The sequence below is a fragment of the Tetrao urogallus genome (assembly GCF_951394365.1).
Source record: "Tetrao urogallus genome assembly, chromosome: 10".
Lineage (NCBI taxonomy): Eukaryota > Metazoa > Chordata > Aves > Galliformes > Phasianidae > Tetrao > Tetrao urogallus.
In genome coordinates, this window is record NC_136823.1 from 13253618 (window position 1) to 13281018 (window position 27401).

Below are 27401 nucleotides of genomic sequence, written 5' to 3' on the forward strand. Positions count from 1 at the left end.
GACTAGAAATAAACATCATTTACTGCCTTTATTTGCCTTTATTTTATTGACTGCTGTTATTTATAGGTAGGAGAAATGACATGTAGTTCCCAGTCTTCAGTCTTCAGAAGTGCACGGTGCTTAACCAGTCCCAACTAAAGTTAAAGGACAGGGGGCAGATTGCCAGAAGGAAATAGCTAAGCAGATTTACAAGCTGCCCTTGCGTACCTGGCATTTTCACCTGGCCAGGCCCATAGAGCGTAGTTTTCAGATGTGAATCATGAAAACAGCTGCGTTCAGCAGCCTCACCTTCCCACAAGAGTGCTGAAAGAGTGTATTTCTCAGGGCTCATTATTCCGTGAGCGTGCTTATTTTTATATATATAATATACACGTACACAAACCCCATTTACATTAAAGGCAGCCTTGGGATGGAGAATTTACATCAGAAGTGAGAAGGAGATCTTGGAATTGAAGAGACGCTGCTACGCTCTGATGCTCTGGTCTGCAGTTTTCAATCAGTGTTTTAACAGCAACATGTGTCAATATTTATTTCTTCAGTTATATCCTGTGTAATATTACTTACCCAGAACAGTGATGAAAGTTAATAGGTTACGTTATGTTAAAAGCGACAAAACTATCTAGTTATTATTTTGAGTGCAGCCAAGGTACTGCTGATATGCATGGTATAATATTCAAGATTTTATTGTTTTGGCTGTATGCCCAAATATTCGTTTCCTCACTGCAAGGTTTTTAAGATTATAAAAATGTTTTAGGTGGTTTTTACCCCACCTGGTAAATGACTGAAACCCATGATTATGGGCGTTATGAATGCTTAGGTCTGTAGTTAATGGGGTCACCTTGAACTTGGAAGGATTGATTTTGAAGGGGCACTTGAAGTAACTGGAATGATTCTCACTGATTTTGCTCCTTATGGACTCTTACAACTCAGATTCAGCATCTGGCTTAGTTAACATGATGCAAGCCAGCTCATTGGATCAAGGGAGCTGCATAAAGATGGGTCCATCCTCGGATAGTTCGGTGCCTGGGTGCTTAACATCTTACATGCCTGGGGACTGGTTTCCTGAGAAAGTGCTCCTTGGGTCCTCTCCCAGCAATTCCAGGTCCTGTAATCTTTGTACTTGAGCTTACGTCATGCTTCTTAGAGACTCAGGTAGGGAGTTACTATCCCCCTTCCTCTGATCTGACAACATTCGGTGTGCCATCTAATGGCAGGGATGATGCTAAAGTCAGTGATTTCTTTTTCCCTTGAGCTTTTGCTATAGGAAGCTAATGACTGGGCAGCCAGTCTTTTTGTACTGGCTCTGTCAACTTGTCACTTTTTGGGCTGTGTGCACACCAAGGGACACTGAAAATAGGTGTATTTTTTTTCATGAATTTAAAAATAAATAGATTCTGCAGTGTTACTAACACAAAATGAATTGTTGCGTATTCTCCAAAGGTTACAGGGATGAGTTATAGCTGTTCTAGAGATATAACAACGTGGATGTTTCTGGCCCCTTCTCTGACAAAGGTGAACAGTGATGATGTGCCTGGACCACTGCACATTCTGAACTACTGACATATAAATAAAATGAGTTGAAGTCATAATACTTGAGTGAAAGCAAAACCTATTGTTTATTCAGCTAGTAAATACAGTACCTCTTTATACAGTGTCATTCATGCAAAAGTACTGGGAAGCTGAATACAGAGTGCTGCTCAGCCAGACAGTCTAGCATACAAATATAAGAGCGTGGGGTTAGCATAACAAATTTATTTTATGCAGAATCTTCTGCACACCTCTCAGTTGTGTCTCAATGTTTTCCACATTGCGTTCAGCAATGTGACCAATGGCTGTCGCGTTACCTCCTGCATACTCTCCTGGGCTTAAGTTTGTATGTTGTAGAAGAGGACAAGGTCATGAAAATGTGTCTTTTACTTCCTGCAAGGTAGTATGGTTTGTGATGGTCTTCAGCTCTGGAGGGGAAGTGTGGATTTGTTTGTCGGTGTGCATTTTTGCAATTTGTTTCTTCTGTCACACACTATTAAGTCTGTGGGCAGTAGAGCTAATCTAGAAAACAGTATAGTGTTTGTTATGTAAGCCTTTCTTAGTTTGGAGGAAAATGTGCCCAGAACAATTTGCATAATGTTCAGAATAATTTTCAGAATTCCCTGGTGAATAGTGAGCTTCAGATCAGTGCAGAGCAGTGAGGCTTTGCAGTTGTCCATTGATAAATGTGGGATCCTGAACACTTTGGCAGCAAATGGGAATGTTTTTTCCTCGCTATCAAAGCCATCTCAGGTCACAGAACAGGCTCCGATGAATTTGGGTCCAGTCTGTTAGCTAAATGTGAATGTTGCATCTTTTCTTTTGTAGTTACTCTCCTTTTCCTCTTATTATTCAATTTTAAAGAGGCATTAAAGGGAGATGGCACTATTTACAACAACCAGAATATAAGATGGCAAAAATATTGTAGTTAACTTGAAACAGTGTAGAGGACTAATTTTTCGGTTGACGGTGGAAACTCCAGCTTTCCTTTTGTGTTAGTTTTTAGTAGGAAGAGCTTTCTTTGGTTCTGTTATCTCATTCCTTCCTCCTGTTCGCAAAAGGCAATTTAAAGCAGTTCTCGTATGCCTGATCTAAAAGCCTGCACATAAGATCTCTGCTAAATCAGAGCCTGTGAACTGAACTTAATTCTGAAGTTGACCCTAGAGCTGTTTTAAGAAACCATACAGACTGCCTTTAAATATAATATTTCTGAAATACACCATTCAAGAAATACACAGTACAGCTATATAATAATAACAGCTGGTGGATAGATAATAAACCATCATACCAGAGGACTCACCAGTGTTACACTGTCGTTTAATATAAAGTCTTGCAAATTTTGAGGTTCTCTGTACAGACATACTAAACCATGAGTGTATTTGTAAAATATTCACCAGATGCTGTGAATAACAGCCAGTGGCAGTGCTTGAAGTTTTGCAAATAAATATCTCTGTTAAAATTTTCTCCTTTCTTATCAGTTCCATCCTCTGTGGCTCAGAATTGTATCTTTCATGAATTGTGTTCATGGCTTTTCATAGGCAGCCTTCAGACAGTTACTGCTAATTATTTGTCAGATTAATGGTGTACATCACCCTTGGTGGGCAGAGTTCTTACATAAAAGTCCTGTTCAAGGACCTGATCCTGCATATTCTTTTGTACTCTCTTACGTTGTCCCATGAAGGAGAGAGATATTAGATATTTACAAAACCTTACCTGCTTCAGTTAGATGGAGGTAGGGAAGCTCAGGAGAAAAAGGTGTTTCATTTCCTTGTTTCAGGGTGTACCCCATGTGCGACAATATTTGCCCATTTTATTTTGCTGCTAATTAGGACCATCAAATGTTGATTCTTCTCTTTATGTTTTTTAAATCTGTAAGAAAAAAACCTTTAACCTTTCTGTCTCATTAAACGTGCTGCAAGCCTCCCAACACTTAAACAAGCATCCCATGTGAGGGGCTCTTGACATCAGAGTTTTCTTTCACAGATGCCTGATTACTTCCCCAAAGGTGTCTGATTACTCTTTGCTGGAGTCTCAAATGATGCTGTTTCCCATCAGTGGGAATTCGCCTTAGAGTACCATCTTTAATTATGATCCTAGGCTAAGTTAAATAATAAGCAGTCATAAATTCACTCTAGTAAAACTTAGCTTGGAATTCTAACAGCTGGGACATTTCTCTAGTAATGTGCAGGTGATCATTTTCCTTAGTGCTCTTTGTAAGCTGTAGTGATACCATTTGGAAGTCATTGTAACCTAATGCCACTAAAACCACCCAGAAGGTACTTGGATTTTCCCTCCCCCATGCTTTGCACTGGAGGCATTGCTCCTGCTATCAATCTGCAGTCAAAGATACAGCACTGCTTAAGCAAAACAGTTCAGTTCCTATGCACTACTTCACAGCTTCTGACATAGGAAAAGAAACCAAGGCGTCCTGTGAAGGTATTGTGTTTTTGGCATGGCATCACTGTGTTGGGGTGCATCATAGAATCATAGGACCATTATGGCTGAAAAAGATCTCTAAGACAACCAAGCCCAACCATGAACCCACCCTCACCATACCCACTAACTGCATCCCTAAGTGCCACATCTCCATGGTTCTTGAACACCTGCAGTGTTCAAGTGTGAGGTGACTCCATCACCTCCGTGGGCAGCTTGTGCCAGTGCCTCATCACTCTTTTGGAGAAGAAATTGTTTCTAATATGTAACCTGAACTCTCGTGCAACTTAAGTTTATTACTTCTTGTCCTATTGCTAGATAGAGTGCGTCTCCACTGCAGCATTATCTTTGCTGGAGATTAAGCGCAGTGCAGTGACATCGTCATTCTGAGACAGATAGTTTAGAGCTTTGATGGCAGTATTTCTCATTGAGAACAAGTTATTTGCCTCATTTAGAGCCTTTGTTATTACTCCCAGTAATTTGTTTTTGCTTTCTAAATGCACATGTTTTATGAGAACTTCCTCAAAACAACTTCATGGTCTCTTCATGCCCTCAGGTTCTCTCTAGGAGGACAGAAAGGGGATTAGCAGACAAGTTCTCCTCCTACAGAATGTATATACTTTATTCAAACCTAAGTGGCCACAAAATATTGTATAGCATAACTGTAATCTCCTCTCTGAAACAACAGCATTGTAAATGTAAATTCAAAATAACATCCATTATTGACATCTTAAGGTGGAGTTGCTAAAGCAAAATGATACTCTTCGTTTTCTTTAAATATCTTAGGGGAGGTGCAAATAAGCAAGTACATTTTTAGTTAGTTTATGGTATGTTTACCACTTGATTGTTCTTGCACTTTAGAAGAATCAGTCTTACAGGTTGATTTCCTCATAGCTTAACTTCTTCCCCCTTTCCTTGGATGACTGGATTTTTCCTACTTTTTGATTTCATATTGTTATGAAGATTGCTCTTTCCCATTCCATTCCTCTTTTATGAACTGTGTACTTTAATCAGGTCAGTGCCCTACTGCTGTGTGCTGGTGCAGATGAATCTATACATCATTATTAGGATTTCAGCTAGCGCAGCAGGCTGACTGGGTGCAAAAGGTTGCACTTCAGGGTGGTAACACCACACTGCTAATTGCTTGCACTGCATCCTCCTGCACTATAGGCTTGCTCAGCTGCCACTTCACCTCAGTGCTGTGAGCAAGTATACTCCCTTCCTGTTGTGATAGTCTCTTTTGACATGCACCTTGGGTACCTGCTGTAGTCTCTTTGGGCAGAAATCAGTCTGCTCCTTCTGCATGTCTCATCTGTTCCACCTCAGATTTGCTTTTCTCATCCATGTCTTGATCTGCAGTGCTGGATTCTCATGTACAATGCTGTCTTGGAGTGCGCAGTGCAGAAGTGGGAGAGGACAGGCTGCTGTATCCTAGATAATCTGTATTAGTCAGGTAGAAGACAAAGCATTGCAGGAGAAAAAATAGTCCATTTTGAAAGGAAATCAGGTGCAGAAAGATGTGGTGCATATACTTGATCTCGTGCTTGCCTTTGAGTGACTGTTCTGTAGGCTTCTGCTTTCACCCACTGTAACCTTTGTGAGGTTGCCATGTGAGCACTGCGTGGATCTATGCCTGAATGTAGTGGACAGCATGCCAGTAGCTTTATTAATAAGCAGTAAGTAACTGTTTGCGCTTGTTTATATGTTACCTATAAAAGCATAACCAAAAGAGCAAGAGGAATAGAGTGAAAGGTTTGGGTTCATAGCTGTCACTGTACTTAGAATAGCCAAGTACTTGTAAGGGAACTGGATGATTTGTTCCACTTAAACCTGTGGGGAATTCATTTCTGCACTGCATACCCACTGGTCCAGCTGTATAGCCCATAGAAGGACTGGTTTTAATTTCAGCCTTCATTTTATATTGGCTTGTAGTGTGCCTGTGGATGCCTGTGGAGCATCTTTCTCACTGGAAAAAGCCTGCAAAAGCTACAAAAGGGAAGCCACTTTCCCACACTGATTTTGAGCACCCTTGAGGCAGATACCAGAATGCTCTCCTGGCCTCATTGGCTCATTCCTCCTATGCCTTCTGGTCCAAGCAGCCCTCACCAGGACATTGGAAAGGGCAGTTTGGCCAAAGCAGCAGATATGCATCCTCCTTGCAAGAAATCCCTCTTGTTCCCCATGTGGATTCAGAACATGCCACTGAAAGTGATTCCACATGTTACGTCAAACACACTATATAAGGATGTAGATGTACATTTTAAACACAGGGCACCCTTTGTGTGCGTGTACGTGTGTGTAATATAAACTCAGAGCTTGCAGAGCCGATCTCTGGCAGACATCAGCTTAGCCCAGCATGGCATCTCATGGAGCAAAGCTGCTCAGTGCCTGCTAAGGATGCAAGGATTCAGACCACAGCTGTAGAACGATGTTTGTGAACTATGTGAAATATTTGGGCTCAAACACAACCTAGTAAAACATATAATCCATGCCTTTCAGAAAAATAGGATCTGTTGCTGTGATGCCATGGAAACTCAAATGCTAGAAGGAGCCGTACAGTAATGAGTCAAACGTGCTCCAAATGCTGGTTGTACATTCACTGCAGGAAATGGGCAGGTGGAATTGGGGCAAAGCCAGCCTGCCCAGTGCCGCTGGGCCAGCAATGCCCCACATTTAGCTCAGGAGGTTACTTCATGGGGTTCAAAAAACAAGTGCAGGATCTGTCAGTGTCCCTTACACCTTAAGAAACAGCCTTGTTTGAAGCATAGTGAAAGGTAAGAGCAGGGAAGATAAATAGTCTGTCTCCTAGCTACATTCTGCCTGTGGATTGAAGTAGATCAACACAAATATTTGCGTGTACAGCATGCTCCAGAGCCTGCAAATGCCTGCTGGTGAAGTGCAGGCAAAGGTAAAGGAAAAATGCATGTTTCTCTTTAAAGCAATTATCCTTATATATTAATAATGTCATTTATAAGTACTGCAGGAAGTTAACAGCATACGCTAAAGCAAAGAAAAGAATTGCACACATTTAGTAAAAGGAGTAGGGCGAGAATGTTGTAAGTATGCCTCATAGCACTTTTCTATGTATTAGAGCATGTGTTGTCTCTGCATATGATCCTCGTAGTCGATTTGTTATCCTCTGGGAGCGCAGCCCTTGCTGAACTCCAAGATTAAATCAGACAGCCAAAAGAATGCTGTTGTTTGTCATGGGTCAGATTCCCTTCTCAGGCATTTCCATCGAGTAGCACCAACACAAGGCAGCTGGAGCTGGCACTGTATCACCACTGGTACCATGATTATGTTGGCATGGCATTAAAACAAGCGTGAATGTGTTTATAGTTTTGAGGGCCTGATAATGAGAAGGAATATATGTGTGCATCTATATATTGTTGAAACCATTTTTCTTCCCTTTGCTGGTGGTGGCATTGCTTTTGTCTTGTCTGCAATCAGGTTTCTGCAGGCTGCCAAGCTCGGCACAGTGTTTTGCCAATAGCGCAGGCATCGATTACACTGTTTGCAGGCTCCTCTGACATCAGCTGGGAAACTCATGGCTGGGTTAGGTGTCACTGCAGCAGTGGCAGCAAGGGCTCCATCTGTCCTGCAGACCTGGCTCTTCCACCTCTTTCCCAGTGCTAAGGTTGAGGGGAAATAAGTACCCTCACTGCCTCATCGGTTTGGCTACCCACTTGTTTGCCCTGCCTCTGCCCTCTGTTGACTTTGACAAGACCCTTGTCGCTGTCTTTTAGCTGCCTCTGAGCAGTCCTCAGGCAGTAGCATGCGATGAGCACATCCCCATATGCAGATGTATGTGTATGAATTGCTTCACAAGGTCCGTGCCCATCTCACAACGAGGGATTCAGGACTTCACTGGGACACTGCTTTTCTGCTCAGAAAAATGTCAGAATTCTATCATTCAGTGCACATCCCGCGATAGCAAGGAAGAGGAATGGCAAGTTTGTGTTGCTGAGACGTGTAGCAGGAGGGAGAGAGTGGGATTTTCCAAAAGAGGGCATAGCACAGCTAGAAATAACTGCGTTTAAAGTAGTGACATTTTTATGCACAGAAAAGCTAACTTAGAATATTTTTAGAGGATTTTATAAATCCCTCTGAGCTCAGTACCTCTGGATTCATCATGCAAGATACCTGTGTTACAGGGAGAAGATGTACAAGAAATAACCCCATATATAGCTCCTGTGCTCTCTTGTGCTTTCCCTAAGTAGTTCTTATAACCACAGGTAGCATATGCAAAAAGCATAATGAAACCCAGAAAGCTTGGCTGCTTTGCATTTCTCTCTGTGAAAGAGAAATATAGGCTGCTTTTGAAAACAAACAAACAAAAAAGGAAAGCTGTCATAATCTCGCTGACATGCCCTTTCTGTAGTCATGGGTGTATCTAAATATCAGTGGTTAATTTTTGCAAAATGATAAGCCTTCTTTTTGTCTTTCAGCTCTGTGAAATGTAGCTGCCAGGAGCTTTTGGATTAAGCTTTATCAGGCTCCAGTTAGGAAAGCCTCGTGGAGGTTACGTAGCCAAATACAACACACAAATCAAATTATGGAAGAAATGAATGTGGAGTTGTTAAATTAATTTTGTTTGTTCCAGCCCACTGGAATGTTTTTAACACGAAGAAAATAATTCTGTGCTGTATGACTGGCCTGGCCAGTGCTTAGGACTGTATTAGCATGCTGCATTTGTCTGCAAGTGGTAAACAGGTTTTCTCTAAGCTTGAGTGAGCTTTTGGGTTTTATTTGTAGAGGACATGCAGCTCTCAAGGCATTGCTGCATGATGTACCCCTGCTGCAGCAAACGTCCCATCCTGCTGAGCCTCCCAGAGATGTTCCTGTGGCCCCAGAGAGGCTGTTCTGCCTCCTGGGTCTCCAGCAGTCTGCTGGCCCTCCATCATGGCTTTGGTGTCATCCTAGACCTACACAGTGCTAGTTCAAGTATCTCTACTCTTTGTTCATAGAATCATTAAGATTGGAAAAGACCACTAAGATCATTCGGTCCAACCATCACCCATCCCCACCATGCCCACCAGCCATGTCCCTCAGTGCCGCATCTCCACAGTTCTTGAACATACCCAGGGATGATGGCTCCACCACCTCCTGAGCAGCTCGTACCAGTGCCGTACCGTTATACCACACAGAGACACCCTGAAATCTCCCTCAGTATTTTTATTATCCCTTAGGATCCGAGTTTAACAGAACATTAGTAATGCTTTCTTAAAAATAGCTGAAATCTGCCATTTCAGTGTGAAGTGATGTTGGTTCTTGGGCTACGTTTTGTTTTTTGTTTTTTTTTTCCTGAAGCACATCATGAGTACATTGGATTCTTTGCTTATGTTGCCTGGTTAAAAGAAAACATTGACCAACCCACAAGTGTTACTCTTTGGTGTATTCTGATTCAGTCCTGAGGAGCACTCAGGCATCTCTTTCCTGACCCAACCTCTTTCTGCTTCTGTTTGTCCTTCAGGCACACATTTTGTGGAATCATTAGAAGCTCTTTAGTGTAAAAAAAAAAAAAAAAAAAAATAGAAAAGAAAGAGAAGAGCTGCATTTTTTTTAATCTTCTGCTGAAAATCCAATGCACACAGAATATTGAAAGGAAAATTACCTCTGTGGAAAATGCCAGTTGTTTTATATAAATGGTCAAATCATTACATTTTTTCTTGCTTTTCAGACATTTGCTACGTTATTACACATCTCTTTAATTAAATCATCAAATTGAATTATTGGATCAAATGTTTTTTATTCCATTGTATCCTGAGCAGGTTTGGTTAAATTAATAAAACCATATGTTTCATTTTATAAAAAGGATATTTTTTTTTTTTGCCCATTCATAAGCTGTAAAAAGAAAGAAAAAGTGAGCGAACAAAAAATGCTGGTTATTACTTAATTACATCAGGTTCTTCTGAGTGCCTCTGAGGAATTGCAAAGCAAAGTCATACTAAGTCATAAAAAGTTTGTAACATTTACTGTGAAATAGCAGCAGAGTAAATTCCATCTCCTTTTGGCTGGCCATGAAGGAAACTCACCCCAGTCATGCAATGTCTCGGTGAAGTCTTGCAGTCATTGAGCTGCTTGAAGTGCCCATATCCTTGGATCACGATGCACGGTCGCAGAGGATGTCTTAATGTTGAGCCTGTATGTCTCCATTTACCCTTGGGACATACCTGTTCCCCTCCTCTGGTAGTCATGAGCTGTTCTGAGTTATGTGGATGCTGGCTGCAAAGAGTGGTGTGGAGCAGAGGACATGGCAGTCCGCTCTCCGTTGGGTGGCTTAGGGTCGTCATCTACAAAAGCACGGGATGGTTGAGAGGGGCATTGCAATTAAGGTAATCTGTCTGTCTCTCATGAAAGTTATCTGGTTGAATTATTTCTGCAAGAATTTGATGCATAATCACTTTAACTGTATAAATCTCTGAATCTCCTCATGGAGAAGGAGGACTAGATGGACTTTCAGGTCTGGGTATTCCTTCACCCTGGGTACCACCTCCAATTGGATTTATTTAGGAGGAATGGCAAAGGCCAGCATGGCATTTTGAGGAGTGATTCTGTGATGACAAAGGGCTTCAGAGGGGGCAGTTATGATTTATTAGTGCCGTTATCAGTAAACAGTGATGCAAAGGAGAATTGATCTGACAATCTCAGCAGAAGGAGGTGAGCATGGAGAGGCATACCAAGAACCACGATGCTCTGTAAATCTCAGCAATGGTGTCTGCTCTCAGCTGTGCCCTCAGAGCCAGGTCCAGCCCCCCCTTCAGCACTCAGCTGCATTGCCAGCAAAATGAAGCTCTTGGGTGTTTTCCTGTTGCATTGGTAATATTGGTGTGTACAGCGTTCTATCTTTTTTATTTAGGAACTGTAACTTATTTCAGCAATGCTACAGCAGAGCTATAAGACCGACCTGGAACTCCAGGCCTAGGAGCAGACTTTTCAGTACAGCCAAGACTCCATAGAAGTGAACTAACATCCAGATATATACGCAGTCACCTACCTGCAGCATGCATACAAGCTGAATGGGCTGGGTTTAAATGGAAGTCATATTAGGAAGAATAACTGAAACAGTGTCAATGTGATGGGCTGGTGACACTTTGACTTTCCCTGCCAAAATGTACCATCTCCTTTGCCACAGCGCATGTATTTAGGCATCATTTCAAGTGATTTTTCTTGCTTCAGAGTTTGGAAAGTGAACATGAGAATCTGTCCCGAACTGTGTATTTTAAACACAATATTTTAAAGCTTGGAAAATATCTGAACTCCATAGTTGGAAAGTGAATGATAAACTTTATAGATAGCATATGAGTGCCATCTAGTGTTTTTCATTAGTACCTCGACCTTCATATTTCAGTTACTTGAAAGGTATGTTCTGCAGCAGCTGCGAGTGGGCTGTGCTCTGTGTCCAACCATGCACCAACCATGGTTGGGGCCAGAAATGACTTCTGCCTCTGCACTCTGGGTATGGTGAGGAAGCCACAGCTTTTGGAGGCTGGCTGGAGGGTTCCCCTGCCTGCTAGCAGAAGGAGATGGCTGAGGGCCATCAGGTGCTGCTCTTTCCTGTGCTGATGATATTTTAATGACAAACAGTTCAGAGACTATGAAGGAAAACATGTAGGAAAAAAGAGCAAGAACTAAATTCTCATGTACAAAAGATGTACTGGGTTAGGAGGAGAATGATTACTGACATAACAATGTCACATTGTTAGAGGATACAACTACTGCCAGAGCCTGCAGAGCACACCAGGTAGTTTTCTCCCTTCATATGGTGGGAGGCTGGGGGCCAGGAAAGATGGGGCTCTACTGTAATTGTGAATGTGGAAATAGAAAACTTTTTAGTGACCAGGTTGAAATATACGTGCAAATGCTTGCACTAAAATTAAGGCAAAGCACTGAGCAGTCAGCTTGCAGAGAATGGATTCTCTCTCTCCCTTTACTCTGGAGAGCAGAAAGCAGCTGCAGGTGGTATTAAATCCCATTGGTCTCAGTGGATTGCAGTGTAAGCTATTACTGCAGGCAAGGGCATTAAAGAAAAAGCTTGGGTCTTAGAGTGAGGCACAGTTCTCCCTGTTTGTTTTCTCTCAGTTATTTACAAGAGTTTCATATTTTTCTTTTTCAGCTTGCAGCACTCCCCCAGTCAACATGAAAGTGCAGCCTGTGAACAGGACAGCGTTGCTTGTAACCTGGAACCAACCAGAAACCATCTACCACCCTCCAATCATGAACTACATGATCTCCTACAGTTGGACTAAAAATGAAGATGAAAAGGAGAAGACTTTCACCAAGGACAGTGACAAGGACCTGGTAAAACCACAGCATCAGCCCCAGGCACACGTATCAAACTGTCCTTACACTGTCTTCTCAGCAGAAGGAAGCAGAGGAGGGAAGCAGCTGTTACATTACAGACAGACTAGGATTTGACTTGCCATGTATTGCTATTAGATTGTTACGCATTAGTTGAACATTGCCTAACAGACTTACCCAAAACACTGGTGTCTGAATTTATAGCTTATGTGAGTGCATAAAGGACTAAATCTGCAGACACGTTTTCATGTGCTGTTGCCAAGAAGCAGCTGTCTCAGGAAATAGTCAGACTCTGAGTACCTTTTAGCTTCTGTTCAGCTCACAGCTTTTCACATTAAAATCCCCGATCCCCCAGAATCTGCTGCTGGGTTCAGGCTCTTCCCTGTGCATAGCCCTTTGCAGTCTTTGGATCGGTTTCTGATCTGTGAGTGCTGCCAGCAGCAGTCAGGGCAGGAGGATTATTGCAGAGTTGCTCTGTGCATGCACTGCCTCACTCCTCTTGTAAGAGAAAAAGTGGGAAGAGCAAGACATCTCCAGCACAGATGCAAACACTGATCTATCTCCTCCATTTAGGATTTGATCTGCTTGTCATTCTTGTCTAAGTGGAAGCAAGTATTGTACCAGTCTTTAACGTTCTCTGCATATAAAATCAAAGTGACATATTCAGGTTTGAAAGGCCTCCGTTTATTGTTAATCAAAGAAAGCCTCTAGAATAATGAAATCAGTAATTGTATATGCACATGAAAAATGCAGGAGCATAGAGTGTTATTCCTAATGACTGTTATCGTATTTTTTTTTTTCAAATACACAGTCCTCTGGGCCCATTCAATCAGTTATACAATAATACTTCTCTTATTCCCTTAGATGAAGATTCTTTTACTTCATTTTCCATTAATATTTTCAATTTCCCCACTAGACATTGTTATCTGGGTCACATTAGGGAATGATGTGCCTCACAAAACCAGACAGGAATGTATTGAAAGGCATCCAAGGTTATGATGTATTGTAACCTCTCTCTTGTCATAACTTTGCACTCTTAAGGGAGATTTCATTTTAATCAGGTGTAGGGAGGAGAGCCTTAATCAGCAAAAATGAGGTGGGCATGGAGACGGCATCCTGTTTGATGTAAAAGAAATAATTAAAAGTGCAAGGGATGTGATGGAGTGATAGCTTGGAAATAAATTGCTGTGAGACCCTGTGCTGTGCAGCAGAGCTTGGAGGTTAAGAAAGCAATGACAGCTTAGTCTATTTTAGGGGCAAGAGAAGAAAGAAACTCTTTTTCGGAGGAAAGTGCAATTTGCCTTTAGTGCTCTGGCAGAGACAGCTGGGATGTCCCATCTTGAAACAAAGCTAGACAGTGTTTTGCTGAAGAGATCACTGGTATTTCAAGTGACCTCCACAGCCACTGGTGCTTTGTGCTTGAAAACTGAACTGATGTGATTGCAGTTTAAGGCAACACAGAGGAGTAGCTGGAAGGCAGCAAGGCAGCATCTAGTGTGTAAGAGTGGAGAGCAACATCCCAGCCAGTGGCTGAGCTTCTGCAGGCCGCCAGCATCAAGTTGCTGCCACAACCTGTTGGTTGCAGAATAGTCAGTTTGAACATGTTGTCCTTCTCTGCGCTTAAAACAGGTTTGGGACTTGCATCTCTGCCAACAAAAATCTCATTTGAATTCACTTAAGGTCAAATAATTTGGAATGTAGGTGTTTCTGAGAGCAGAGACCCTCAGAGCGGAAGACTGTCATGGGGCATGTTCACCTCCTTTCTCTTCCTTGAGAAACAGTGAGTTCTGCAAGGTTTGAGTGAATCATTTGTATCTCAGGGACGTCCTTTGACCTTGGTCTTGCCCTTCCCTGGGGAACCAGTGAAAATTTCCATTCAGATATCAGTGAGGACATTTGTGCCATGTAAGACAATGTTAGCACAATGCTTTATATATTTCAAACTGATGGACAGTACTGTGGGGGTAAAAAACTGAATAATATCTATTTTTTTTAAACAGAAGGCCATCATTAGCCATGTCTCACCTGACATCCTTTATCTGTTCAGAGTTCAAGCAGTTTGCCGAAATGAAATGCGTAGTGACTTTAGCCAGACTATGCTCTTTCAAGGTAAAAAAACCCAAACGTACATACATATTCTTACATTAAGTGACTCTTTGCGTGTTTAACATTTTCTTTACAGAATGCTGTATGGTGTGGAATGATTTCAGATGATGTTTGAATGCATGCAGATACTGCTCATTTTATATTGTGACCAGTGACTGTCAGTGCCTTATTTCCAGTGATGGGAATTTGCCTAGTGCAAAACTTTTCTTGGGGTTAGTTTTCTAGAACAAATCCATTGCAGACTCTTACACATCAGCTATAGCAGAACGTGCAGATGTGCTTAATTTATGTAAAGGGAGAAGTAGATCAGTCTCATGTTGAGAATCACACGTAGAGATGTTTTACTGTACGCACAACATGGACACAGCTTAGTTCTGCCCGGGTGTCTGCAGTATGTGCTGTGGTGTTAACGACATCGCAGGGAGAGCAGGAATCAGACAGGGAATGTCCTGTCCAATCAAAATCTCACCATTTCTTAGTATCTTGTCTCAGCATAGTGTTATGAAGCTCACTTAGATGCCAGGCAGAAGTCAGAAACTTGTGTGTTACTGCTTATGACCTTTTTTGGCAGATGGTAGAATTGAAAGATTCTTTGAGGTTTGACCATGATACCTATTAAATTACAGTTAAAGGAGTAAATAGTTACTGGCAGTTTTGCCAGATACTCCGGGAACTCTAGTTCAAAGTGTTGGAAGTGATACACACATTACAGTGAGAGCGGATGTTGTGTTTCCTTCCAGGTCTCCCCTAAAAGAAATCTTATTTCAAATCTTCAGCTGTGTTCAAGCTTTCAAAACATTGTTCAGAATGTGATTATAGTTTTACTTTAGGTAAATAGCAATATATAAGGCTAATATATAAGGCAGAAAAAAAAGGCCAGGCCTGAGTGCTTAAAGAATAATACATCTCTCTTTAGGCACAAGTACAGAGTTAGGTGAATAATATCAAAATTGCCTTAACTCCAGACTGAGAAAGCATATATATTTTGGACTTCATTGCATGCAACAGGTCTTCTCTGAAATTTTCCTGCCAAGCCCTTGGTCACCGATTCATCCATAGGCCTCAATTTCCTTTCCGCGTTGACAAGCTTAATAGTGGCAATTCAGCAACTGTTTAGCAAGAATTGTATAGTGATATGGCTGTCAGTTCCTGACTCCCTTCCCAGTCCACTGAAATGCTCTTGTTCTTTGTTTCTCAGCTAACACTACTCGAATTTTCGAGGGGACCAGAATTGTGAAAACAGGAGTGGTAAGTTGGGGATCATAAATCACTGCAGTGAGCTGATGGGCGCTGGGAAGTCGGGGCAGCGCTCCCACCAGGTGGCAGCACGATGTTGTGAATGTGCTGCAGCCCGCGCTGTCCTGGGGAGGTGGTTGCTCAAACCGAACCGCAAAGGAACCCACCTGACATGTTAAAGGGATTTTGGCTTTTTCACTTCACGTTCTGAAAGGCTTTGACCACTGGGGACTCGCGAGTTAGAAAAAAATCTTCCCAAATATATTTTGAATGCCTTTAGAGGGGATATGTGATCTTAATGACTGTGGAAACTAATTTAACTGTTCTTATTAATTGCTTAGCCAAAAGTATATGCAACAAGAATCATGCTTCATGCACAGCATCTTAGCTCAAAACTATCAATAACTGAAAAAACTGTCAATACTCAGTGCACCAAACCGTCCAGTCGGATTTATGAACTGAGCACAAACTATTGAATTTTCTGCAAGGATGCTGCTTCTGGTTTTATTCTGCTCCAGTCTGATATACTCCCTAGTAAGCAAGTAAGACATACAGAGCTTGAATTTGAATGATTAATGTTGGTTTAATGATGTATAGAGGTGTTCTAGATATGTAAAATCTGCTGCCAAGTTGTAATACCCAGTCCAGCTTTGAGACTGCACATGCCAGCAATGAGCAAACCTCACAGTGCCTTAGGGATTCACACTGATAAGCACCCAAAAGTTTAGATGCTTATTTAAAGTTTTGACTTGAAATCTATAAAGCACAGGTTTGCTTTTGAGATCTCAGGTACTCTATGATTGCAGCTGGTTAAAAATAACATGTGAGAGCCTTTCTTGTTTTGCTGCAGCATTTCAACTGCATGGCCTGATTGAAACTGGGAATTGCAGAGATGCAGAAATACTGTCAAGTTACAGATTTCAGCTTCAGAAATACAGACATCTTATGGCCTTGTTTGAGATTCAGTAGGACCTATTTAACCCCTGTTTGTCCTTGTATGGTAGGCACCTTTCCACCTAAAGCTCTTCTTGCTGGCGAATCTAGTACCAAGAAGCAGATTGTAGTAAGTCAGAAAGAGAACATGTTGAGGTGATGTGGACAGTGTTGATCTCGGCTCTCACACATCGTTGCTTCCTGTCCTTTGACAAACGCACTTAGCCTCACTGTCTTTTTCTACATATAATTTAGAATTTTTTGTCTATCTCTTATATATACCAAAGTTCTCCATTTCAGATGGAACATACATGTTTGTGCGCAGAGAGTGAGTGCACATTGCACCAAGTTGACTTTATGGGGGTAACATTGGCAGTCTGCAGAGATGTCTAAGTTCATGGTTTGTTCTCTGCTTCCCCTCAGTTCTCCAGGCTACCTGGCAGTGGCTGGAACTTGTATGGGCAGGCAGAATCCCATGGATGGAGAAAACCAAGTACACATGTGGGTCTTTCAGTCAGATGATGCTGGTAGAGATGATTTGCCAAAAAGACCCTGATGCTTTGCAAGTCCTTCAGGAGTGCCCAGCTAGTATTGTTGCAGCTCTTTTCTAAAGAGAGCAGTATCTCATGTTTGCTGCAGCACTAGTCCTTAGCAGAATGATGCTCATGGGTACTTCAGGAAATTAAAACAGTACTACTTAAGGCCCTCACAGTGCATGTGGGAAGAGCCAGTTTCCTATCAGAGCAACCCCACCAGCCATGGATGCACATGTAGGCAATACAGCTGTTATTTCAGGACAACCCTTATGTAACACTGTATTTTTAAGCTTCTGTATTCTGAGGATTAAAGCACTGTGAGTAATGAAGCTAAACTCATTAAGCTTCATTAAATCTTCTCTTACCCCTGAGAGGAAACACTACTCACAAGTCACTGGTGATGTGGATGGAGAGTGTTCCACCATCAAATAAGGAATAAAGAGGCTTTTTATGGTAGTGATTGTTCAGAAATAGCAAGCACAGGTTTCCTCTCATAGTCATTTGTGGCTCTGTTGCTTCTGCTGTTCCTGGTTCAGCCTTGCATCTGGGTAGTTCAGGTCTCTCAAAATAAGAGAATAGCGGAATGGTGTTTGTGCGGAAAGGGAGAGAAAAACAAAGGGAAAATGACCACAGATAGCGTGTTAGGACCCCTACTGATGCTCTCTGCTCTTGTTTTCTTCCCCTTTGCTCCTGGTGATCTCCTCAAGCCCACAGCCTCTCCTGCCTCCTCAGCCGACATGGCTCCCATCAGTTCCGGCTCCTCCACTTGGACCTCCTCGGGACTCCCCTTCTCCTTTGTGTCCATGGCCACAGGGATGGGGCCTTCCTCCAGTGGCAGCCAGGCCACCGTGGCCTCAGTGGTGACCAGCACCTTGCTGGCGGGGCTGGGCTTCAGCGGCAGCGGCATCTCCTCCTTCCCCAGCAGCGTGTGGCCCACCCGGCTGCCCACGGCAGCCGCCTCCAGCAAGCAGGCTGGGCGGCCCGTGGTGGCCACCACTGAGCCTGCTGCTGCCTCCCCAGGGCCAGAGCGGGACTCGGCACTGACAAAGGATGGCGAGGGAGCCGAGGAAGGGGAGAAGGATGAAAAGAGTGAAAGTGAGGATGGAGAAAGAGAGCGTGAGGAAGAAGATGAAAAGGAGGCTGAAAAGAAGGAGAAAAGCAGGGCAACAGCTGCGGCGGAAGCACGCAATAGCACAGAGCCCAGCGTGGCCACGGCTTCACCCAACTGGACTGCGGAGGAGGAAGGAAATAAAACCATATCAGATGAAGAGCCGAACCAAAATGTTGCTCCCAAGGCTGGACATCCTGAGGAGGAGAGTTTTACTGAAGTAGACACTCAGCCCCAGCCTCTCCCTTCCACCCAAGTGCCGCCAGCGTTCACCGATGAACTTTATCTGGGAAAGATCCCAAGAAGACCAGAGACAACAAGAAAACCTCTCCCAAAGGACGACAGGTTTCCAGAGGAACATCCCTCAGATAACAAATTCATCACCATTAATCCAGGTGAGTGACATCTGGGGAAACTTTTTACAAGCATAAGATTGTTGGGAAGTTACACAAACCACATTCCTTACTGATTTCCGAAAGGCACAACAATTTTTTTTGGTGCCTGGTTTCCCCATTAGATAGTTCATCACAGGACCCGACCAACAAATTGTTACTGGGAGGAGGAGAGAGAGAAGGATGATAATTTTATTTTCTTACAACAGATTTCTGCTACTCGTATTCCTTAATAGAAGAGAAAATTTGGAAAAAGTGTTTTGGGAAAAGGCTACGTGAAGAGCTTTGTTTTGATTTTTAAAAAGAGGAAATGCAGTGAACTATAGCTGTGAAATTAATTTGTAAGAGTGGTTGCTGTGCCAAGCTGGTGTTTCAAGGGAGGCTTTCTCTGTATGCTCTAAGCTAATTTTGTTTATCTGCAGGATTCTCCCTGATAGGGCTTTGAGATATTCTCCCAAATATGGGATCATTGGTGGTTTATTCCTCACCTCAAAACCTACATGCTCTGATTTTGCAAGACAAGGCACCTTCTGTGCTGGGGTTGCCTTCTTTTATGTATGAAATGATCTCAGCCAGAGTGAGCTCATGGAATTGTTCATTTGTCCTGATAAGAATTATAGTTCTCCTGTATACATCCACTCTAGATTTATGTACCTACTCTACATAACGTACGCAGCACATACAATCTTTTTGCATCTATCAGAACACCAAATCCTGTATGGTCAGGAGCTACTTACATAAACAGGCATCTCCTGGTGCTCCCAGCTAACTGTGCAGAAGGTCCATTGGGTATAGACATGTTCTTTCTTGAGGATCTCAAGGTGTTGGTGAGAAAAACAGATATTTTAACTGCAAGGAGCAAATGGAGTGCATTCATACAGATTTGTTGGCAGAGTATGGTCTAGGATTTGGATACAAGAAGAAGTTTGTCTGAGTGATTATGTGTATTACCACAGCATTTATAAGATATCGCATGTTTTTATTATTTGTTATATGATTGTTATTGTTTATTTTGCTAATCTATAGACTGTTTTGTAATTTCGTTTTCCATCAAAGCAGGTCTGGAGTTAGATTACTGTGAAAAAACCTTAAATATTTATTTTTCCCTACGTTTAGAAACACAAAAATGCAGACGTTGTGCACTCAGTTATAGCTGAGAACCAATTTAAAAAACAAAGCTAAATCCTATCTTTAATAACATTTGTTACAGAAATGCTGACCTGACTGTAATGCTGTGAATCATAACTGTTCTGTAAGAGAACAGATTAATGAGGAAACCAAGAAACATACATCATATTTTGCTGGTTTTTTAATTTTATTTTACTTTTAATAAATATACTGCCATTTTTCTTACTCCTCACCTGAAAATCATCTTCAAAGTCCACTGCTCCCACTGAATATGATGCGAGATGCCTGCCAGGCAGCTTTCAGCATGCCATTTGCCCTTAATACCATTTTAGTGAGAGGGAGGGAATGTTCTTTGCAGTGCTGTGAGTAAGCATTCAGCATTGTTACCCAACAGTTTGATCTGCATCAGTAAACCTGCTTCTGGAATAGCTATCTTTAGTTCTTCTTGCCTTTCTTGCTTTGTGTTTTCTCTTGCACCAGTTTCTTAGATGGCCCAACTATGACACCCCTTATGTAAGTGCTGGCAGAAGGCCTTGTGGCTTGTTCTCAGCCTAATACAAATTGAAAGAAGGATGAATAGCTGGTCTTACTAGCTAGATCATGAGAAAATGATTCTTATTAGATAGGGTTTTGTTCCATGAAGAAGATAAAAATCAATGAAGAGAGAAATATCATTCATATTGCTAAGAAGTACTTGCTGGTTGTATCCCCTCAGTCTGTAGTGATTTCTGTCTCTTTTTAGCATGCAGAGAACTATCACTGAAAGTAGTTCAATGCAGCTTTGCCTCCTACCAGACAGGCTCTTTTAAGAGCTCCGCGTACTTGCAGGCTTGGAAGCTTGAAGTGACCCTACCTGAAGACTGCATGCAAAGATGATTGGTCTTGAAAAGACTCCGCAAATAAGGTTTTTCTGTGCTTATATGGGGGAAGGATAACTTCTGAAGATCACTGTCTATTAATAATCTGGTTTCCCTGTATAGGAAACAAAGTCTGAAGTAACCAGCACATATTAGCTGGGGAATAAGATAAGTGAAAGAGTCATCTGTTTTACCCCAGCTGACCTTAGTTAAATCTTAGTTAAACCTCTGGTGATGTAGCCAGTGTGAGGGGAAGGAACTGTGCCATGTTTTATGTCCCCGTTCATTGCAGGGGAGATGGACTAGATAGCCTTTAAGGGTCACTTCCAACTCAAACGATTCTGTGATTTTCAGCTTCCCAGACAAGCTTCTTCGAGGTCCCTCAGCCTGCTGGGGAAGACGTTTGGCAGCTGAAGGCAGGAGTAGCTGTTCAGAGAAGAAGGGTCTGAGTGTGCCGTTTTCCCTTGTTCATTCCTTGTCCTTGACTTCTACGTGGGAAAAGCTAGGCTCTTCACAACTGTGGCAACTCCTTGCCTAGACATTGTAAGACAAACATTCTTCAGTTCTGCTAAGATTTTGAGATGCTTCTTAGTGCCTTTGGGACAGAGGCATTCAGTCTGAATCTCTGTAGTTGTGAGGATGTTGTCCTTCAAAGTCCATCCAGGCAAGGCTCTTCTCCTTGCATCTTGTCCCCAGACTGTGACTGGGAAGAGCTGAGGCCTGCCTGACCAGAATTTGCCCAAATATTTTGGTAGATGTGTCTGAATAAGAGAGCAGGAACTTTTTTGAATGCATTTTTTTCTCCAGGAAAACACTTTTAAGAAAGCTGTCAGAGTTTCCAAAATGTCTTTGTGAGTAGAAAGTTTAATCATTTTAAAGAGCAGAAAATTGTTTCATAACAATGTACACTTGTAAAATTAATTCTATAGCAACAAATTAGCAGTTGTGAGGAGATAACTGAATGGGGAAGTACTCATGAGTGTGGATGATTAGAAGGGAACGGGGAACACGAGAAATTACGGGGAAAGTGCGAGGCCAATTAGTACATCAAGGCTCATTTTCCTTTAGTGTTTATTTCACACACACATACACACACCTCTCCTGAGGCCATGTCATTATTTTCCAAATGGCATCGGCCTCTTCTTGTCTGGTGGTATTGGCCAACATTAATGATTTTCTTCTGTCACTGAGCGCTTGCTTGCATTCTCCTCTTTCATTTTACTGATCATCCCTTTCTCTGTTTTGTTGCCCACATTAGGCTAATTGTACCTTTGATCTGCAACTGTTACACACACAGCTGCTCAGCATTGTCTGTGACTCTGAAACCTGAAAATTAGAAAAGCAGCAATTAGATGATGCTCAAAAAAAAAAAAAAGAGAGAAAGTAAAGAAAAAAAAGAAAGAAGCAGGGAAGTAGGATGATTCCATTTAATCAGGCTACAGCAGATACAGCCCATTAGAATTTTGGTTTGTTGTGCCGAAAAGTTGAGCAGACCCTTTGCTTTTGATAGGAGATGAAGAAAGGAGATGTTGTGAGCAAGGCAGTGCAAGCCTGGTTGGGGCTTTTAACCTGAGTCATGAACTGGGACTAAGAACAGAGGCCTGGGTTTGGCTCTTGATGGAAACTTCACCTGGGTCCTCCCATCCCTCAGCGCCCACTCATTTATGCTGAGTTCTTCCCCTGGGAGGGCCATGTAGAGAGATCACAATGTACAGATTAAACTTGAAGCCAGGCATGTAGTTTTAGCATAGTGAATTTTAGTTTATTAAGCAGTCTTTGCCAGGCCTGAGGTTACAAAAGCCTTTTGGGGGTAACCTCATTAAGATAATTAAACATCTGTGTAATTCTTTCTTTCTCCATACATGGCAAGGATTATTAAACTGTATTTTCCTGTGGCATATGAGCCATTTCGCATGGCAGTTTATATGAGCAAGCAGTAAAATGGCTTGCATATAAAAGAATTGGATTACTGAAAGCAATTTGAGTAGGCAAGCAGTGTGAATCTCAGTTATCCAACATCAGGGTTAAACATGATTGGCATCTGTTTACAAAACAGTGAAAAGCCATGCCATGTTGTGTTCAACCTGTAAGTATGAATGCTGCAAAAATGCCTTCAAAGAAATAGGAAGAAGATAGCTGTGCAGTAATACAAGCTCGTGTGGAAGTAATCTTTTTAAAAAGCATATGTTTTTGCAGCTCCATGTTTGAAAAACTAATAGCTTTGTATAAGTCAGTAATTTTGTTTGCTGGTAGCTGCCTTTCTTTCAGGTGACAAGATGATCTGAGGCAGCGCCGCAATGGGGGTTTTCTTTGGGCATGCAGAATGTGTACTTCGTAGTTAGGGATCTGTAACAGTACAACAAACAGAACTTTGTACTGTGGTTTGTGTAACGTCAAGGAACGATAATGGGAAGTTTCAAAATAAAAAGGTAGATACCTTATATATTGCACCTCCAGTTGCTTACTATAGCAGGCAGTGCAACTTCAGGGATATAAACTTCCCCATTCTCAGTAACCAACTACCAGGAATACACAGAAAAAACAGTACGTTTCATAGACTGTAGAATGCCTTGACCTTTGTACACGAGTTTCACTGCCCACTACTCTATAATAATGTCCATTCCATGGCCTCATCCATTCCAGGACCTGGATGGCATTGCTGAATGAGTGCTTCGCAGAAAAGTGCAAGTTATAGATTTTTGCAGACGTAGAAGTTAATCTAGCAGTGCTGAGGCTTGTGTCATGTGGGACCTCCTGAAACAAATACACTGTAATAATTTTTATTCCATCCTACCGGGATGTATTCCAAGCCAGTAAAAGGCAAACTGAATTAATTCAACGAAGGCATATGCCACTGGAAACTGTTTACATTTCTTATGAAAAATTGAGTTTCATGGTCCATTTTTAAGCCTTTTTTTTTTTTTTTTTCCCCTACAAGGATATGCTGTTGGTGATACCATGTCTCAACATTCTTGCTTTGGAAAAGGAAGAGTTAAATTCTTAGTATTTTTAATTGTATGTGTTTTGATATGAGGTGAACGGGGAAATAAATAGGCCTGGATCTGTCTTTTTTGTGTGTGCTTTCTTTAACTTTTTTCCACATTGCTCAGCGTGCTGCCTATTCTTAGGATTTTTTGCCTAAATGAGACACCCACCAGCACTCTAGCTCTATTGCTACACTTCTAGCCCCAGCTGTCATTTTACAACAGCTTTACTAGCATTGGTTTATTTAACCTCTCTCAACACTTTACTTAGCAGTGGAAAACACCTAACACATCCTCAAAGCCAGCACAGGAATGGCAGGGATGGTTTATGTTTTTCTGCAGCACATCACTGCCTAGGCATTCCCAACTGGAAGTCAGGGCCAGCCATCAGCATGCAGGAATGGCATTTGCAATTCTGGCATTCAGCACACTGAGCACTTCTGATCCTCACATCTGCGGTAGATGGAGTTGGCAGGGGCAGATAAGTGTGTTCTCCACAGTAGACTGAGTCAGAGGAGCATCATGAGCATTGCAGAATTTGTTAGCGTGCATTGGGACTCTTGCCTGTGCTGTGCTTAGAATGGATTTAATTTTCTTCCCATGCAAACAAAAACATACGTTTTTATGTTGAAATATGTGGAGGTGAAACAGAATAGAATATTGTCCTTGGAGGGAAATGAAGTAATATCCCAATAGATATAAGGTGGTGGGGAGCATTTGGCTCCTTGCTGGGCTTTATTTCAGTGCATGCTTTTACTTTTTCCTTTTTGCCGTTCTGATTAGTAACACTTACCTCACAGTCTTAACTTTTTCATGCTATTAGATGATTTGAAATGCACTGATTAAAAAAAAGAAAAAAGATGCCTCAGGGCTTATGATTTTTGCAAGTTTTACAAATACAGAGAATAAATCTTTGCTTTTAGTTTCGGGGTTGTTCTTTTTCTTACTCTTTGCTGGTCAAGGATATCAAAGACCTGTCTTTAAAATGGTATGTTGTATGTTATTAGTATGCTGTGAAGACTAAAGCTCGCCACGTGCTCTAAGTACAACAATGTGTGGCTCTGTTGGTAACCTCAATATCTTTTCAGACTGAAGTCAGAGACAACTGGCTACTCATCTTGCTTTGATAATTTCTACACTCAGTGCACGTTCACTTCCCCCAAACATCCCTCTGATTAGCACTTCATTTAGGTTGCTTGCTAAAGGGCATTACCTCCATCAGCCTATTTCTTAAAACGAGAAAGATTTCTTGCTGGGCTTGCAGCAGCCTGCAGCCTCACTCTGTTTTCAGCAGTCAGGCGAAAAGCATTTACAATTAACCTTTACTTCCATGTTAGTTGAATTTTACTCCTGCCTATGGAGGAGTATAATCTAAATACTATTAAAATAGAGTATGACTTCATATTATGTGACATCTGGTGACTTCCAATTATCTGTGTTTTGCCTGCCCACGGTGCAAAGGCAATTATGTTCTTCTGGTCGGATTTGCAGCAGTTTCAGAAGATATGATAATACAGTAGTGAAGGAGGGCAAGGAAGCACATTGGTAAGGAAAGACTTGCATGGGCTGATAAGTAGAAGTCAAGTATGTACATTTCAATTCTCATTCAAATCAGAAGCTGTTTACAGTAATTGTTTCCCATTATATCCCACTGACAGGTATTGATCAGCTCCTGCCTGTTTTTTTTAGAAACATGAATGAAATACAGAATCCACTTCTATATTTTTGTTTATAATCTCATTCTGCCTACCGTGATTTTACAATCATAGGATATCCCAAGCTGCAAGGGACTCACAGAAGGGTCTTTGAGTCCAATTCTGTAGAAGCTTGAAATTTGTATCTGATAATTATCTTTGAAATAAATATAAATAAATATCTGAAAATTATATCTAAAAGTAATTATTCATCAAGTCTATTCAAATTTTCACAAATCAGACATTTTTTGCCACACAGTGTGGTTACAGGGTCCACTCTCATTAACTTCCGTACTTGCAATAATTTTATCACGGTGTTCGAATCATGAAAAAAGTGAAACAGTTACTCGACCAGATCTCAGAATATTGACCAACTTTAATTTTGTTCAAAAGCTGTAGCATAATGATTTCTTCTGTCAGTTACAACACATACTATCCATTCATTCATCCATCCATCTTGACAATCCATATGCTAAAAAGTGCATTCGTATGCAGTAACTCACCAGATTGTGACAATTCAGCAAATGATGTGACATGACACCCAACATGTTGAGGATTTTTATTTTAAGATAGTTACCAAGAAATTTACTTCTGAAGGAGAGTATGCTGAACTTGGCAAACGAGAGCTGCCCTGTAGTGTTGAGAAACAGGGTGCATTTACCTGCAAACAGTGATGATGGAGCAAAATATTTACTTTGCTACTGTGGTGGAATAATTCAGTGGGATCCTCCATGTCTGATAATAGGTGTTTGCATGAGTCCTAAAATTGTGTATGAGACTGTAATTACAGGCAGGAGTAAAATCCAAGCCATATGTGGCAATAAACACCATACTTTTGTGCTCTGAAGTTTCAAATTAAAGACAAATGGAGTCCCACCCTGCAATTAGAAGATCTTTGCTCTGAATGTTTGCTCATATCATGTAAAATGGAGAAACTATTTGTTTTCCTTACACATTTTTCCACACTGTAAATCTCTTTACACTTTGTGATTGTTTTTATTGTGTGCTTAATACGCAGCTGACAAGAACAGTTCCAGCATGGCCACAAGACCTTCTCCTGGTAAAATGGAATGGATCATCCCGCTTATTGTGGTCTCAGCACTGACTTTTGTGTGCCTCATTCTTCTCATTGCTGTGCTTGTCTACTGGAGGTGAGCATGTTTCCTTTACATGCAGAAACTGATCATGGTTTAAAACACGTTTGGAATGATGTTTTTTTAGTGTGGTCCTGTGTTTTTTATTTTGTTGGATGTTATGATGATAGATGCATTAGTTATCTCTCTGGTTGCTGGAACGTCTCTGTTGGGTTTACTATTCAACAGCCTCAAATACCGTTTTTTTGTGTCGTGAAATTTGGTTACTAATAGCAATGTCAGAGCCAGCTGTAATGTCAGCAGATATTTCCACAGTTAGCCTTAGTCTTAGCCGTAAGGAAAGATGGTCATGGGAGAAAAGCCCAGTGAGACTTAATTTCTGTGTGATCTTAAGGTGCTTGTTTTCTTCCTTCGTATTTCCATGAAAGGGGGATAAAATCATTTAATGTTCCATAACACTGCACTTAGGAGCACGTTCTAAATGTAGCATTGGTGAAGTGTTCAGAAGTACAGATCCTGAAGGAAAAACATCCTCTTAAGGAGAGATGTCATCCTTTACACCAGTTGGGCTCAGTGATGAAGGCTGGGTTTGCCACCAACAAACCAACTTCAGTTAATTTAGAAGAAGACAGAAGCTGGAGTGCATTCTTACGTCAGAACCAAAACTCTGAGACACCTCATTTGTCTTGTAGTGAAATGTAACCAGAGATTAACCTCAGAAAAGGTATTTTGGAATTATTTCAAAATCTGATTAGCCAAGACACAGAAAAGTAGCTTTGGTGAGGAATAGCAGTCCATTGATCATTTTATTTGCAGAATCAGTTAAAAAAATACCAATTTGTTTTCCAGTACCCCCGTTTTGCTCATGATCAATGACAAATTGTCAAGGTTGGGAACATTCTAAAATACATTAGTGAATAGATGACAGTACTCTTGTAAAGATCATTTCTCTTTATATTAGCTAATAATTGACATGACTGCAATAAAACAAGTGAATAAAATTGCACTGATACATGCATAGAAGCCGAAATTGGAAAAGGTACAAAGATGCCAGTTCAGTGTCCTGCTCTTC

General features: G+C 41.5%; 1 protein-coding gene across 1 annotated transcript in view; it reads left to right on the top strand.

Moving 5' to 3' along the window:
- Positions 1–27401, top strand: part of PTPRG (protein tyrosine phosphatase receptor type G) — a gene marked incomplete at both ends in the record, with an annotated part of 373823 nt that overhangs the window by 289163 nt on the left and 57259 nt on the right. The window contains 5 exons of the mRNA XM_079540404.1: positions 12077–12261; positions 14262–14370; positions 15566–15615; positions 17780–18575; positions 26254–26386. Coding sequence (XP_079396530.1) covers positions 12077–12261; positions 14262–14370; positions 15566–15615; positions 17780–18575; positions 26254–26386 — 1273 coding nt within the window. The remainder of the gene's footprint in view (positions 1–12076; positions 12262–14261; positions 14371–15565; positions 15616–17779; positions 18576–26253; positions 26387–27401) is intronic.